Here is a 17079-nt window from a genome sequence, read left to right on the forward strand (position 1 = left end):
TTGGGCTACGGGTCCAAACGATGTTGGGTGTCTTGAGATCCCACCTTATGTTGTTACCCTCAAACCCAATGCTGAAATGCCACGTGATTCTCAATATAAAATTTCCACTGAAGGTGAGAGAGCGCTTTTGGAAATTGTCCATGATTTGATTCAGAAGGGTGTGGTTGAAAAAACAAGAGGAAACATATGTAACAGTCCTATTCTTCCCGTTCTTAAACGCACTGATCCTTCTCAGCCTCCTGTTTATCGTTTCGTAATTGATCTTTGGGAGGTAAACAAAATTGTTGTACCACAGTTTCCTGTTGTCCCAGATATCACTGCTCTGTTGACAATGATACCTTAGACAGCGACTTGGTTTTCTGTTATCGATCTAAAGAATTCTTTCTTTAGTATTCCCATTGCCAAAGAAAGTAGGGATATTTTTGGTTTCTCTCTTGGAGGTCGAAGCTTCCGGTTTAAGCGCGCACCTCAGGGCTATTGTGAAAGTCCCTCTATTTACAGTCAAGCCCTGAAACGTCATATTGATGCTTTTTCTTTACCATCTGGTGCTACTCTTATTCAATACATGGATGACGTATTAATCGCTGCTGATTCAGAAGATATTTGCAAAAATGTGACTGTTGCATTATTACGTCATTTGTTCGATCTGAATCATAAAGTTTCTCCTTCTAAGCTACAATATGTTCGCCAAGAAGTTACCTACTTGGGTCATCTATTATCCAAGGAGGGACGACGATTGACCCCAGAACGAATTCAGGCGATTGTGCAAATGTCTGTGCCATCCACACAAAGAGAGGTACGTGCCTTTCTGGGCATCACTTCTTATTGTAGACAATGGATTCCGAACTTTTCTTTGGTAGCCAAACCTCTGTTGACACTCACTTTGAAAGATACGCCTCAGCCCCTTCCATGGACTGACGAATGTCAGAAGAGTTTTACTGACCTACGAACTGCTCTATGCTCTGCTCCTGTGTTGGGTACTCCTGATCACAGTAAGCCCTTCACGCTTTATGTCCACGAGAGAGAGGGTTGTGCGTTGTCAGTTTTAACGCAGCGTTTTGGAGACAAGCAGCGGCCATGTGCCTATTTTTCGGCTACGTTAGATCCAGTAGCTAAAGCATTACCTAGTTATCTTAAAGCGACAGCAGCAGCAGCAATTTCTATCCGACAGTCTTCTGGAGTGGTACTAGATAACATTCTTATTGTTATGGTGCCACATGCAGTGGATACCTTGCTAAATAGGACGAAAATGCAGCATCTTACGAGTGCTCGCTTGTCTGGATACGAGCTAACACTGCTTTATCTACAGCTAAAGTACTTTTGAAAGAATTTTTCCCTAGGGTTGGCTTGCCGCGCATTGTCTGGAGTGACAATGGGAGTGAATTTGTGGGCCAAGTTATGCAAAAAGTTTGTGCAGGTCTTGGTATAAAACAAAAGTTCCATGCGGCAAACCATCCACAGTCAGCTGACTGTGGATGGTTTGCCGCATGGAACTTTTGGTAGAGCATCTGGCCAATTAAGTCCTGTACTGGCTTGTACTTTTGCAAGTTTTAATTTTAAAGTACCATTGTAGCATTCCACTAGAATGCTACAATGGTACTTTAAAATTAAAACTTGCAAAAGTACAAGCCAGTACAGGACTTAATAGGCCAGATACTCTACCATTGGCTCTTCTATCCACCAGAAGAGCAGTACACTCTTGTTTGGGACTTAGCCCATACGAGGTGGTTTTTGGACGCCCAGCTAATATATGGGGAGTCCCTCGCCCTAAAAAGTATTCAGATTTGCCATACCCAATGTTGATTGATTATTTACACGACCTCACAACTAAATTGCGTGTTCTCCATCAACAGGTTCAAAGTGCTTGCCCAGAGGCCTCCACAGACCCAGGTCATTCCATCCGACCAGGTGATTGGGTCTGTGTGAAGAATTTCCAAAGAACGAAGAATTTGGAACCTCGTTGGCGGGAACCTCGACAGGTGCTGTTAGTTACTCGTACAGCGGTGAAGGTCGAACGAAAGAAAAACTGGATTCACGGCGTGCATTGCAAGAAAGTGCCTTTGCCTTTGCCTTTTGATCAGTGGGTTCGTAGAGGCTTTAGTGACTCCGAAAGCGAAAAGGTTCCACAATTCATACCTTTAAGTGATGCACGCCTGAACGGAACATTGTCGGAGAAACAGGACGACGACATTCTTCAGGAAGCGATCCCATCACATCGTCGCTTAAATACCACAAATCCACGAACATTATTTCAGGATCAGACTGTACCTGATAAGGCTCACTACGATTTAAGACCTAGACTGAGAAAGAAAACTTGAGATTCTCTCTTCTATGTAGTTTCTATCCCGGTTGCAGGGTCATGGTAGGAGTCTTGGTTGTGACCTGAGTAGTGGCAATAAGCCTGCAGGACTTGCAGTGTCATAGGACGGCAGACAATCGTAACCAAGTGATTGAGGAAAATTGCCGTGAGCATCCATTTAAAAGATGGAAACTACATTTGGTGAAAGAGAGAGAAAGAACAGAATGAAAAATAATTTTTGTAAAATAATATACAATCGTTGTGGTATAACTTTATGTGTTTTTATATTATTGTGTATTCTATTGGCGTGTATAGGTTGGATTGTTCATGCTCTGCAGCAAAAGGTTGTCTCTTCTTCTATTACTGTGCCTTCTTATTCTACTATCTCTCCACATTTATTTCATACACTTCCTCAACATGAACTCATTAGAAGAACCGAATATTACAACAACTCATTTGTTCAGTTATTACACCAACACCAATTAGTGATTAATACAACCGACTGTTGGGTGTGTGGACTTATGCCTCATACCACAGAAAAAGGGGTGCCATACTTTGTCCTTCTGTTCTCCTATGAGGGTTCCGCTTGGGCCTATTTTGTTATCTTCTCTATCAAAGCCGATTTAAACGACCTGTCAGTTCACAAATAGATGGTCCGATCATAGTACATTAATAAAGGGAATGGTAGCTATTGCTAAAATCATGGAAAATAGTAAAATTTCTACTGATGAGAGAAAAGCATATACTAATTGGAACGTCACTCATTATATCACTAGCCTTAGTGATAAGGTTAGACAAGGAAAATCTCCACCAATTTGGACTGTACCTCATCAAAAGGATTTTCTCTTTACAAATAAATGACCAGACTACTGACATCAAACAGAGAAAAAGTTTCTGTTCCCATACATACATCTACTCATCTCAAAATTCACCACCATTAGTGCCATCTCAAGGCACGTACTTCATCTGTCATGATAGAGCCTATACATGGTTGCCGACTGATTTTTCTGGAACTTGCTATATAGCTTTTCTTCTCACACATACATCCACTCATCTCTGAATTCGCCACCGTTAGTACCATCTCAAGGCACGTATTTTATCTGTCCTGATAGGGCTTACACGTGGTTGCCGACTGGTTTTTCTGGTACCTGTTATATAGCCTTCCTTCTTCCCCCTACATACACCGCTTCTGCAAACCATCATAGAAATAGATATGGCAGAGGAATTATTGATTCCAAAAACACAGCAGGACAAGAGGGAGGAGATTTCCTTAAAGGATTTCTTCCTTTTTGGGGTCCTATGGCAAACAGCAGGAATATAAGACAACTGGTTCGCGTCGTAGAAACCACTATAGACATCACTGTAGGAGCTTTGAGTAATATCATGGCAGAACTACAAGCGGATCGTCTTATGACCTTACAGAACCGAGTTGCCTTAGACTTTGTTCTTGCGGACCGTGGTGGACTGTGTAAATTGATCGGGTCGAGTTGCTGTATTTTCATACCTGATGGCGCTCCAACAGTATACCAAGCCATCTCTAAGTTACATGTAATCTCCAAGTCAATTCATCAGGACGAAGGAGATGAGTCGTTATTGGGATGGTTTTGGGGGCTACTGTCCAAATGGGGTTGGAAAGTACTAACATTCCTTGGTATGGTTTTAGCCGTCATTTTCTCTTGTTGTCTTTGTATGCACTGTGGTCCCGCTATCTGCGATCTTTGTGCTACTGTGTGCATCCCAAAACCTAAGACACAAAGAACGGAGAATATTAGAATGATGGTACAGCAACAGCTCGATGACCTCATGGCCATCGACATTGACTCAGATTAACGTGAGTCTATGTATCTTGCCTCAGTTCTGGCAAAAGGAGGGTCTGAGGAAATTTGATTTTCAATCGCGATCATATCGACCCGCCATTTTGTACTCCGCCGCCATTTTATGTTGCCCTCACTCAGGCAGCACGGCGAACAAAGTCTTTTCTGATTTTCCTGCAATATTGTGTCAAAATAGCCTTTTGCCTCTGTTTGCAAAGCTGGTGTTAGAGACTGGCCGAGTACACTAATCCCGTCTGGTTTTCCTAATCCCTGTCTCAAACTATCTGTTGGTTCACACTATTCTCTTCTGACTTTATCTTATCGTCTGGCCTTCGCTGTTGTTTGCTCGTATTCTCTCGTTTCACAACTGTCCTCCAAAACACATAAACGTGTCTCGCCACCTGAAAGTCAGTTACAGACCCGTTAATACCTTAACCTGTGGGGAGGGGTGGCAAACACAGTTGGAGGAGAGGCTTCTTCGGGTTACTCGATACTTTGTTTTCCAACTATTTCTATTGGCTCTGTCCTATCTTTAAACTATTCTTACTGGTTCTTCATGTTTGTTTTAGGTGTGTTCTTGATTAATGTATATGTGATCCATGTACTATAAAAGATTGTGCGCCACAGAGTGAAGTGGCAGTCTCCTGAGAATATACCGTGTGTACTTCTAGGAAAACTGTGCTAGCTGCAGCTAATAAATCTGATCTTTTACGCCTGACAGAGTGTCCCATGTCTCTGTTAGTTAAAGCAGGTGAACCCAGAAGATTAAGGCGTAACCTGCGCCGCCAGGCCCATAAGGTTCTGGTTCTTCAAACTGACACCTCGTAGTTCACAAATGGCATTGTTGTCAGGCGGGAGGAGTGGCAGTGTTTTAACTCATGTTTAAAACGAGCACTTTCAATAACCTCCTCTCAATTCAGTGTTATAATCATGTGTACTGAGGTGACGCGCTAAAGAAATGCACTTTTTTGAATTCTGAAGAGACATTATCGCACACTTACATCATGTTTACTGAATGATTAACATGCCGATCATTTTCACGGCTCCTCCACTGGCTCGTATACCCTTGGCTCATCTTCGACTGGCTCTATCTGTTAATTAATATATTAGCTTGCGCACCTCTAACAAAGAGATGAATGGATACATGACGGTGAGCCTGGTAAATGGTAGAGAAATAGACTGGTGCACACAAACAGACAAAGTCAGTCTCCATTGCCTCATGTCAGAATCATCACTTTCAATAATCTGCCGGCAACTCTCGCATGCCCCAACCTCATCCCCCTCACCTATTCTTAGTAGAAGCAACAGATTCTGAGCTGTGCCCTGCTGGTGCAGAGGAGCACGGCAGAGTCTGCAGAAGCGCTGGGATCCCTAGCCTCTCCGGGCGGCAACAAAGCCTTCGGGTGCCTTCACACTCAGGATAAATGAATACATTTTGTTCTGTGCTTTAGTCGCCCCTCTGTGAGCACTGTCTGGTAGATGAAGCTCTGTGTTAATAAGCACATTCAGAGAGGTGGTTGTGTACAAACAAAAAACAGCCACAATACCATACTTTTTGAACGTGTAGTTAAATACCTGCTCATCGACTACCTAATTGGCTGATCAGTCCATGGCACTACCAAAATTACATTTGGACACATTTGCTCAACTGTAAAACACTCCCTTCTATGGGTCATTTAACAACTCGGGGCTTTGGAGTTAGGTAACCTACTTTGGATGCTCTGTAAAAGAGTAAATATAAAAATTAATGCAATGAAACTGAGCAACCAATACTGTCTAAAACACTGTGAAAACTGACACGCATTCCGGCATTTTGTTTACTTAAGGTCGATTTTCTCATAGATGCGAGTAAAGTACTCTTAATATCTTAATGAAATCTTCACACTTTTAACTAATAGCACCGGGCAACCTTTGACAACTAGGCAATGAATACATTTTCATGTACCCCTGAAGCCTCCCTGCCCCCCACCCCCCACCCCCTTGGCAAACTTCATTGCCTCCCAGTGTTTGGGGGATAACCAAGACGCAGAAGAGTGAGTCAAATAGTCTAGAAAATGAAAGAGAAGCCGGGATTTGGATTCACATGCTCTGATCCCGATAGTGTTGGTTAGTCTGTAAGCACTACTTTTATTAATGAGTTTTGCATGATTAAAGCACCATGGTGTGCATGTGTGGCAACATTTCACCCATGAGGTACATGCCAAGCAATTGTTGACACAATCCACACTTTGCATCTTTCTTAATATATTTATTACAAAGTGCAGGACCTTTCCAAGGGATTTTTCACCCTACATACATTCACTCCAAAAATAAAATGTGTAGTTAAAAAACATTGCCATGTACAATGTCAAAAGCTCTAACTCACAAATGCGAGACCTATTTGCATTAAATATGAATGCATGCAGCAATATCAACCATCTGAAGCACAGTTTGGCAGGCTGACAGTGCTTGGCAGCATATAATAATGTACAACACTGCAAAAACAAAAAGTTTATCGACTAGAATGCACCGCCAGCCATCGAATCTTATGAACTTCCAGCGGCTCACAAAGGCAGGCAATCGTCATCACAGCACGGTGCTGCAAAGGTGGCAACTGATCCCTTGCGCATGCGTGTTATACATTGACACGACAATGCAAGTGCGCTACTATTGAAAGTTGAAAAGTGGAAGAAAACAGTAGTTAGGTGCAGCTGCTTCCGGACTAAACGGAAGTGAGTATCACATCAACAGCGAATAAAAACACAGCTAACAAGAGTAATCACAAAGTTAAACTAATGGCAAGAAGCAACAGAAATTACCCGGCAGTAGGCGGAGTTTCACCCAACATACTGATTACTTGATGCCTCGGAGGGGCAGTGAATGCGCTGCCTATGCGAGACCTAAAAAGCAATAAGCTAAAGGTGAAGAAGAGAAGAGCAGGTACTCACAAAACATAGGACGGCAAACTAGTAGGCTAAGTGACATGAAGGACGAAGCTATGATGGTGATTAAGTAGCTGGTCTAAGAGCTGATCTATTTAATGTCTTACTACTTAGCAGCCTTAGGTGGGCCAAGCAACCAATGAGGGTTGTCTATGAGAAAAGTGCCATCGTGAGAATTTTTTGAGCCCTGTCAGGGTGCACTACTGTCACTAAATAACCCTGAGCTCAACCCCTGGTAGCTGTGGCACAGAGCAAGGATGCAGGTAGAAAAAGAGAGGCAGGGAGAAAGGTAAGGGTTTAGAGTGTGGGAGAAAGACAGTGAGATAGAAAGAAGGAAAATGGAATGTAGAGAGGGAATGTGGAGTGGGGTACACAGACAGGTGAGCGAGAGCAAGAGATAGGTAAGACTGAAACAGGGGAGTTAGAGAGAGGTAGAGACAGAGAGATGCAGAGATTTTTGGAGAGATGACACAGTGAGAGTAGTATAGAGAGACACTATGTAATGAACGAGACTGGCGAAGCCATGTAAAGAGAGTAGAAAAGCTAGATAGAGGGTGGACGGGTAGAAAGAGACAAGTCATAGAGGGAAAGAAGTGAAGTAGAGTCAGTTAGGAAAGAGATGGGTGCTACAGAAGTTGAGAGGAAGAGGTGAGGTATACACATGTACAAAACGAAAGAAGTAGAGTGATTATGAGTTGACACAAAGAAGGTGCTACAGAGAGAAATGAGAGAGAGAGGAGGTAATGACATACAAAAAGAGGTAGAGGTGGAGAATGAAAGGGAGTGAGAAAGGAGTACGATAGTGTGAGAAGTGAAGTAGAGCGAACAGAGGTAGCCAGAGAGAGAGAGAGCGGTAGTTGTGAGGTACTGAATGATTGGTGAAGTAAACTGAGAAGTTGGGTAGAGAGAGAGAGAGAAAGCAAGAGAAAGGTAAAGTGAGAGAGAGGAGGTTAAGAGAGACATAAGTTAGTGATACAAACCTGGTAGAGAGTGGTGAGGAAGAGGCAGAGCTGACAGAGACTTAGTAAAGCTAGGTATTGGGAGAAGGAGAACTGGAGAGGTGAGGTAAAGAAAGATGAGTTTAAGAAAGGTGAGATGCAAATAGAGCACTGGGTGCAGAGAGGTAGGTGAGGGTGAGGGAGCTGAGGTAGAGAGAGTGGGTAGAGAGGCAGCGACGTAGCGGAAAGCATAGAGTGGTATGAACACAGAGGAGAGGTTGTGAGAGAGAGGTTGAGTAGAGAGAGATAAATTAAAAGAAAGGTGAGGGCAATCCCAAAAAGTTACAGCGAGTTGAGAGGTGGGTAGGTACACAGAGCTGCAGAGATACAGAGATAGGAAGAGAGAAGGAGACATATAGAGAGGCAAAGAGAGGGGGGTGAGACAGAAGAGCTGACATGATGTGTGGAGAGTAACATAATGCACATAATTTTTTTATGTAATTTCCCCAAATCGATAAGAGTATGAGGTTTAAGGTTGGGCAGGGGGGGCAAGCACAATACTCTTCTGTACTTCCTGTACTGTACTTCCCGTCCAGTTGACAATTTTAAAAATAGTTTTTTTATCATATCTGTTACAGTTGGACCTCTAACTAATCTGATCACTTTACCATTGGGCTTCCTGGAAGGTGGATCCCTGGGCAATAGCCCACTTCTGCCTATGCCTAAAAAAATGTCTCTGTGGGCAACACAGAGGTAACAGACAACCAACCACCTCACCCACCACTACTCCCTATGAGAGGAGAGAAATCATAAATTCAAACCCATCTTGAAGACAAGGGAAGAAGAACTTCTAAGCAAATCATGAGGAATCTGATTCATTTTTTTGAGTGTCATCAGCTCAAGGACAACAAAGTTTATGGCAGTATCCATAAAGGAAGCCATGAAAGTCAGGACATGAACCCTCACCCAAAGCCCAGATTGAGAGGTTAAGTCCTGGCAAGGATAAGCATCCACTTCTTGGCCACTGGAGACCAAGCTGCTACAACTCCAAGATGAAAGCACATAAAACGACCAATGAATTCGCTGGACAATGGTGGCAGCATAATTTTATTACAAGATCGGAGGCTTATATAATAGTCTCTTTTCTCACTGTTTGGTTTACAGCACTTAAAAGCGACTACAATTCCCATATTCTTGCTCACATTGGCAGGCAGTAACAACAGAGAAGCCATTATAACCCTACTACTAGGGCAGTCCATAAGTAAATCCCTCTTTAATTGCTGCTGGAACTTAAGTTTTGCATAAGGTGTATGTGATGTGGTGATAGTTGACTTTAAAACTTGGCGCTTTGTAAGGGGAGAGTGTCTATGGTCCTGCAAGCCTAATTGGAGCAGTGGTAGGCAGCTTGTGAATTTGTAGTCGTGTAGGAACAGACTGGAACAGGCGCGTGATCTCATCAGAGGAGTCAATATCATTAATTCTCTGCTTATTGACAAGTTGTTTGTGCAAGGTTTTCTTTGCTACTGGAGCAGGAATAGCTTAGGGAGGTGTGTGGCCCAGCGGCCCGGCACTAGGCTTTTACTTTATGTTTTAAGAGTTTGAGACTAGGTCTCACTCAGAATTGACTTATTCGGATTCATTGATGCAAATATGTTTATTTTTTGAATGTTTATTTAACTTTTTAAATAAGACAAATGTTTTCTGCTTAAAATTATATGTATTTGATATATAAGAAGCTTGGTTAGTCAGTGTTAGTAGCACATTTTGGTGAGAGGTTTTTTTTTCCTGCACAGTCAAAAATACCTATGGCTATTTATATAGGCATATTTGTTGTGAATCGACATGGTGGGGGTTCAAATCACTAATTTTGTGCAACAATCATGAATAATGAGAATAATAGAGACCACATGTCTAATGCCAGTGTTGCAAAAAGACAAACATTTTTAAGAAAAACCTTTAAGAATTTCTTGACACATCTATGTCATACTCAATTAAAAAGTTTTCACCTGGTTTTAAAAATATGGCCATAGATATAGGGAACTAAGGGGCATATTATCAAGCACGGCGTTAAAATTATTCCAATAGAAGCCCATGTTCACACCAGAACATGGACTTCTATTGGAATTCTCAAGGGCATATTATCAAGCCCATTTTCGCTGCTTTAGCTGCAGTTTTCTGCCGCTAAAGCGGCGATAATTTTAACGTTGTTTCTTGATAATATGCCCCCAAGTGAAACCACACTAACAATCTCCTTGGCTGAAAAGCAATCACCTGGTGGTGGTAGATAATGTGAAGGAACAGGAGGGTTTTGGTGGTAGTTCAGTTACACAAGGGAAAACGGACTTAGTTTCCTTTTGCTAAGGTTAAGGCATGAATGTCGTTGGTGGTCAACATGAAAGACTGTTCAGTGATATTGATGGTCTATGTTTGGATGATCTGATACTGATGGTCAATAAGGTAGTCCTAATGTGACTAAAAAGGTCAAGGCAGATACCAATACTGAGCAGAAGGTAGTCCATCGTTTGACCATGTGTTGCTACAGCACTCAGATTCGGCAGAAGGGTCCCCTCCTCCTTTTGTAGACAAGCATGTGAAAGTCAGGATTAGGCATTGGACCGGTAGATTGACCAGAGCTAGGATGAGGGCAGAGTGTCATTGGTCAACCAATGCTTGTTACTAAGTGCCAGATTTACCATGCACTTGTGGTGTCCCTGTGTCACACTGAGGACATTGTACACACAACAAGAAGCTACCTGACTAAGTGTCTGATTCTAAAGGCAGACAAGGGTACACCATGCCTTTTATCTATGTTGTGTTGGGCATCTCAAACAATTGTAAGGACTGTCCTCACACACCACCAGGTGTCATGCTTCATCATCGGCAGTCCTCGCTCTTTAAAAACCACGTTTGATAAAGAGCGGGCCTTCACCTGAAGACAGGGAGGCACTTCTACAACTAAGTGGTGGCGCGTGCTGGGAAAGTGAGTGAGTGATTGATTTAAAAATTGATGCATATACTCCATAACATTTTATTTACGCAGAATTTGCTCAATATTAAAACGAAGAGAGGAGACACAGGGGTTTAGTGTCCCATCCCCATCAGTGTCGTCAACATGTTTCTGCAATCGTGGCCAGGAGGGTCCATGGCATTCATCAGGAAGTGAAAAAGAGGGCTTCTATCTAGTCTCTAACAGACTAAGATAAATCTACTTTGGTAGGTTGACCTTTGTCAAACTTTGTCTTTGAGACTTCGAAACCCCGGGTTAGGGGTAGGGATGTCTCATGGGACGGGAGGAATTGAGGGACCCCTGTAGTTACACTTGCCTCAAGGTGCGTCACAAGTGATGCTCCCAAGATCGTAGGAGCATCACGAGAGACGCACCTCAAAGTAGAGTTTGATAAAGGTCAACCTACCAAAGTGGATTTATCTTACCCCGAAATTATAACACTACAACACAACTTTATTACCTATCCTAACATATTTCAACTCACAACTGCCTTTTATAACTTTCCTAACCTTTTCCTCTACTCACCCCACTCATCTCCTACAGCAAATATGAAATCTAATAGTATCTCACTTCTTCATAAGCCTTCATTCCCCAAACAATCTCTCAATCTCCCCTACACTGTCCACATAGTGCCAGCCATTGACTGTGCCACGTCTGAGAGTCGGAAAAGGGAAAGAAAACGGATGAAGGCTGCTAAGCAGCCTACTCTCAAAAAGCAATTTTACTAGTGGGATACTTTTGCTTGTTAAATGTGTCCTGCTGTTCCTGCACATGGTAAATCTGAGCACGGGAGCATTGGCACACTTACAATTTATTGGAGAAAAAAGGCTTTTCTACTGAACTCAGAGTCATGGCTATAGTGTTTCTTAGGAGGGTGAATTCTTGGTTTGTATTTGCTTTTACCCCCTTCATTGTTATCAGTGCATTTTTAGTCAATTAAATATTACTAAGATGTTTAAATAATTGCATTAGATACGTTTACTTAAATTGTGTAAAGCTCTTCTAAAACATGTTCATATAATGTTCCTTTTTCTATATGTTTTTACATTTGAATGCAAAATAAAAATGCAGATTTGAATGCGCTTTCTTGACAAGAGACTGGTTGATATAACATTCAAATTGTACAAAATGTATACCAAAGTAACTCTTTCCTTTTATTTCTGTTGATACCCAGGTGTGTAGTTAGGTACACAGGGCTCCTCCATCACATGAGCATATTACATTTGTTTGCAACCCATTATTTGTATATTCGAGCGGACCGGCGGTCAGTATTTCTCTGTGTTTTGGTATTTAAAGCTTGAAACATGCCTTGAAGCTCCTGCAGCTAAATGCTCACCATTTGCTTTGTCACTGGTTGATCTTCCGATTCCAATACTGGCAAACTAGTGCTTTTTCCTTGACTTCCATCACCTGAGGCATGAGCAGTCTGGTCAGAGTCTTTCCTTGATCGCTGTGAAGAAAAATAATAGTTGAGATTTTTCTAGAACCCAACATCTAACTCTTCTCATGAGTAACCAAGTTACTGACGGATTGAGTCTCTATGTTTAGAATTTTTCGTTACAATGTGATCCAGCTGAAGCCTGGTTAGTAAACAGTATGTTGACCGAGTCTAAAGTTGCTGGGAGGCTATGTTGGTGGATATCCCGCAAGGTCGGCATCACTTTTTTTTTTAAAGGGTCGATTCCGATCCGGGTCGGACAGCTCTCCGAGAGCTGTTCATAGCCTTATCTTGCGACCGACCCGTACCCGGAGCCGGTCCGTCCAGTTGATATAGTACGATGCGCATAACTGCCAAAAATCCGACCGACACGTAGGCTGTGATTCAAGCTTCATTCTCTGTCCGAGCTGTAACTCCTAACGCCCAACGGAGTCGCCCAGAAGCAGTATCCGTAACAGTTTCCGCCCGGACAAGTACGATGCGTACTTACAACGCGCCGGACGGGTCGCCACGTACGGTACGTCACAGCATCCAGAAAAGAAGCATATCAGGTACGATTCGCACCAGAAATCCACGGCTACGAGACATACCAGCTTGCAACGGATACGAGACGGAGCAACAAGCAGCGTGTACGAGACGAACACATCATGAATCCCATCACGCAGGTCATACCAGTACTCTACATCTATGATCGGATCAGGAACAGATGCGGACGGTGCAGACGGTAAGTCAGACACCCACCACACAAACAAACGACATGTACCCGCAAAACTGTCACACACATACAGGGGATCCATATCCTGGCCATTAACAGGCCACCATAGGGGTTGTATGGCCAGCACCACTACCACCCCCACCCATAGGGCCTATGTTGCCCATCACATCTGCCACCCCCACCCATAGGGCTTATGTTGCCCATCACTCCTGCCACCCCCACCCATAGGGACTATGTTGCCCAGCACTCCTGCCACCCCCACCCATAGGGCTTATGTTGCCCATCACTACTGCCACCCCCACCTATAGGGCTTATGTTGCCCATCACTACTGCCACCCCCACCCATAGGGGACCCGTTGGCCATCACTACTGCCACCTCCACCCATAGGGCTTATGTTGCCCATCACTACTGCCACCCCCACCCATAGGGGACCTGTTGTCCATCACTACTGCTACCCCCACCCATAGGGGACCTGTTGGCAATCACTACTGCTACCCCCACCCATAGGGCTTATGTTGCCCATCACTTCTGCCACCCCCACCCATAGGGACTATGTTGCCCATCACTACTGCCACCCCACCCATAGGGCTTATGTTGCCCATCACTACTGCCACCCCCACCCATAGGGAACCTGTTGGCCATCACTACTGCCACCCAACCCATAGGGCTTATGTTGCTCATCACTCCTGCCACCCCCACCCATAAGGCTTATGTTGTCCATCACTACTGCCACCCCCACCCATAGGGGACCTGTTGGCCATCACTATTGCCACCCCCACCCATAGGGCTTATGTTGCCCATCACTACTGCCACCCCCACCCATAGGGGACCTGTTGGCCATCACTAATGCCACCCCCACTCATAGGATGTGTGATACGCCACACATCCATCATACACCCACATTAGGTAAGTCAGCAAAATACATCCCCCCTGACAAAAGCCCACAACAGTGATCATGATTTCAAACATACAATGTAACTACCATCACATGTGTGACCAAAAACTGAGTGTGGTCTACACAAGGCAAGCATCACTAGCACTGTGGCAATGTAAAAATAACACCCCCTCACTGTGTAGAACAAAAGTTAAGTGTGTGCTTCCAAACTGCAGCAGATTTTGAGCATTGTGGTGATGGGGACCAAAACCCCCCTCATCACAGTGACCAAAAGGTAAGTGTCATCATGGACAAAGCTGCAAATGCCAAACAGCATGTATAATTTCTGGTTCCAACACATGAAACACTTTTGGGGCAAAGTAGTGGTTGTGTCCCACACCCACAGAGATGTGGTGAGGCTAACAGTGCAGTGATAACCTAACATACTCTCGGCCATGTGCAGACAAGCACCACCCATGGGGGCTGACAATGCATTCAGTGTACAATGACACAAAAGCAGAAGTGACCATCACAAAGCATACACACATCTCGAAAATAGACACACAAATCAAAACATCCTGTGTAGACTGTAGGTGTCAGGTCACAAACTCCCATTCCATGCCAGCAATGGCACCTAACAACCAGGATGAATGTGCACAATGATGTGATATGACTCACAGGGACAGCAGGGTAAATCACAAAAACAACATCCAGACAATGGCCCACAACAGCAATACCAATGCACTGGTGCAGATGCACAAACACAAACAGGCAACCTCACACTGCACATCTGACACAACATGTGTGTGTGTGTCTCAGTATCCCCAGGCAACTACACAACACATGAGAGGGGCTGAACTACAGTGAGACAGATGTGGACACAGTGCCATACAAAAGTAACCCATTAATGGGTCTCCCTTAGTGGGCAATCAGGCATTGTGAGATGAGATGGAGCACAACAGACACATGTGACACAAGCTGGAATGAACAGCAACTAACACAGCAAGAGACTGACACACAACATCACTAACCCCAGGGACCAGACATTGGGGTGACACAAGCATGCATGACACCTCCACTGTGCTGACAAAGGTAGATGTTGTACAACCTGTGAAACCCAGACATGTGTCCTGTGCCACAAACGTACATCCCACCTACACAAACACAAATCACTCAGCATGGCCTGTCATCCATGGACAAATGGGAGCTACGGGCCCATCCATGTAAATATTTACATCAGTCCACCCTCAACACCACACACCCTGAACTGCACCAATGTGCATCTGTGAAGCCCACATGGACAGGTGACATTGCACATGCACCCATGACAAACACAGTAATGTTGGGAGGAAATAAGGTGCACAGATTCATCACACAAGGACAGTTTACAACCCTGGTGAATGACAGACATGCTGCACAATATGCGGTACATGGCCATGACGTCAAAGCTCACGTAACCTGCACAATACCTGCCACAGTCCCAGGACAATGCAGAGGCCAATTAGAACCCCAAGGCACACATACTGACACCTGCAAACATTGCAGCCCTGAACCGGACAAGTGGGATCAGTCGCACACACATACACATGTCTCAATCACTGAAAAGTACCACCTAGGGACAACTACATGATACTGCGAACAAACAAGTGCCTTGGGGACCCCTGACTGTGTCCCATCTGCATCTGACAACATCATCACCACTCAGAACTGACAAATCCCAATGATGAAACACAAATTAACAGTAGTGTGTCATGTACCCACACATCTGGTATCCCATGGCAAAGCTGTGGGATGAACACAGTACCACTCAGCAAGCATCAACAGGAACACATCAAGGCAACACTACCTGTGTATGAAAAGTGATGTGGACACACACATGCCCACACAACACACAACATGGGCCCTGGCAATGTCACGGAACAACACCCTTACTCGAGGGGACTCAACTCCTGTGGAAGCTCAACTGTGTCAAACATAGCCCCAGTAGGTCTCAGTCATGTCAGCAGAACACTTGGTCAGTCAGCCATCAGTTACCACACAATGAAGGCTCTGGTCACAGCAGCCTGGGTACGGCAGTGTCCCTTAAGTCATCTGCACATACTCAATACATATGTCCAGCAAGTTGCACAGAGGACCCAGTTGCTCCTACACCAATGATGCCCACACCTGCAGGTCCAGTGGAGATGCGCCCGCAGTCAGGGAAATAGACAAATTGGACAATGGGAAGCACATCATATGTGCATGGGTGCAAGCCACAGATGTGAGCATGCAAATGAAATGTTTACAGAGTGTCAACTAATTGTTAATCATGACACACCCATTTAGCTGCAAAGGATGAGATGGATAACGATCAGAATAGGATACACATTTCATGGACCACATGGAGTACCTCACATCAACACCTCAGTATTCAACATTTGAACTACAGCATTACAACTGTAAGTTCATGCTAAACATCATCAACATAATGTACAGCTAAATCAAATTCACAAGGATAAAGAAAAAAGCTTTATTCAGCAGATGAAAAATTATAAGTCCGTTCAGAACAAAGGCCAATAGCCAGACCATTATCAAATGACAAGAAGTAAACTTGAGTGACAACTGTCACACGTTGCTTGCCTGCACTGGTAAGGACAGGGGACATCCCCTCGGAGGGGCATACATGGGGGCAGGCCAGGCACCGCAGGGCCAGGATCAGGGCGCAGCAGAAGGAGGCAGTGAAGGGGTGGTGGATGCAGAAGAGTCACTGGCACCTGCAGTGCAGCTGACTGAAGTAATGGGTACAGTCACAACTGTGGGGCACAAGTCAGATGGGGTGGGTGCCGGCAAAACTGCAGTGGGCAGGTCAGATGGAGTGGACTGGGTCCCCACTGCAGTGCCCAAGACAGACGGGGTGGTTGTGGACTCCACTGCAGTGCCTAACTCAATGGGAGCGGAATGGGGTTCAGGTGAGGTCGGCAGGACAGAGGGGGGGACACGGTCCCCACATCAGTGGCACTAACTGTCTGACCGGGGGTGGAAGAGCAAGTGGTAGGGGGAGGGCCTCAGCATTTTGGGGATGGTGTATCTGTG

General features: G+C 44.4%; 1 protein-coding gene across 5 annotated transcripts in view; it reads right to left on the reverse strand.

Annotated features, from left to right (window-relative positions):
• Positions 1-17079, reverse strand: part of LOC146839649 (serine protease FAM111A-like) — a 243946-nt gene that overhangs the window by 26938 nt on the left and 199929 nt on the right. For all 5 annotated transcript variants that reach the window (XM_085651740.1, XM_085651743.1, XM_085651741.1 and 2 more), the window contains one exon: positions 12316-12429. In XM_085651740.1, the coding sequence (XP_085507866.1) occupies positions 12316-12429 (114 nt within the window). The remainder of the gene's footprint in view (positions 1-12315; positions 12430-17079) is intronic.

This window comes from Triturus cristatus, chromosome 4_1 (assembly GCF_964204655.1).
Source record: "Triturus cristatus chromosome 4_1, aTriCri1.1, whole genome shotgun sequence".
Taxonomy (NCBI): domain Eukaryota; kingdom Metazoa; phylum Chordata; class Amphibia; order Caudata; family Salamandridae; genus Triturus; species Triturus cristatus.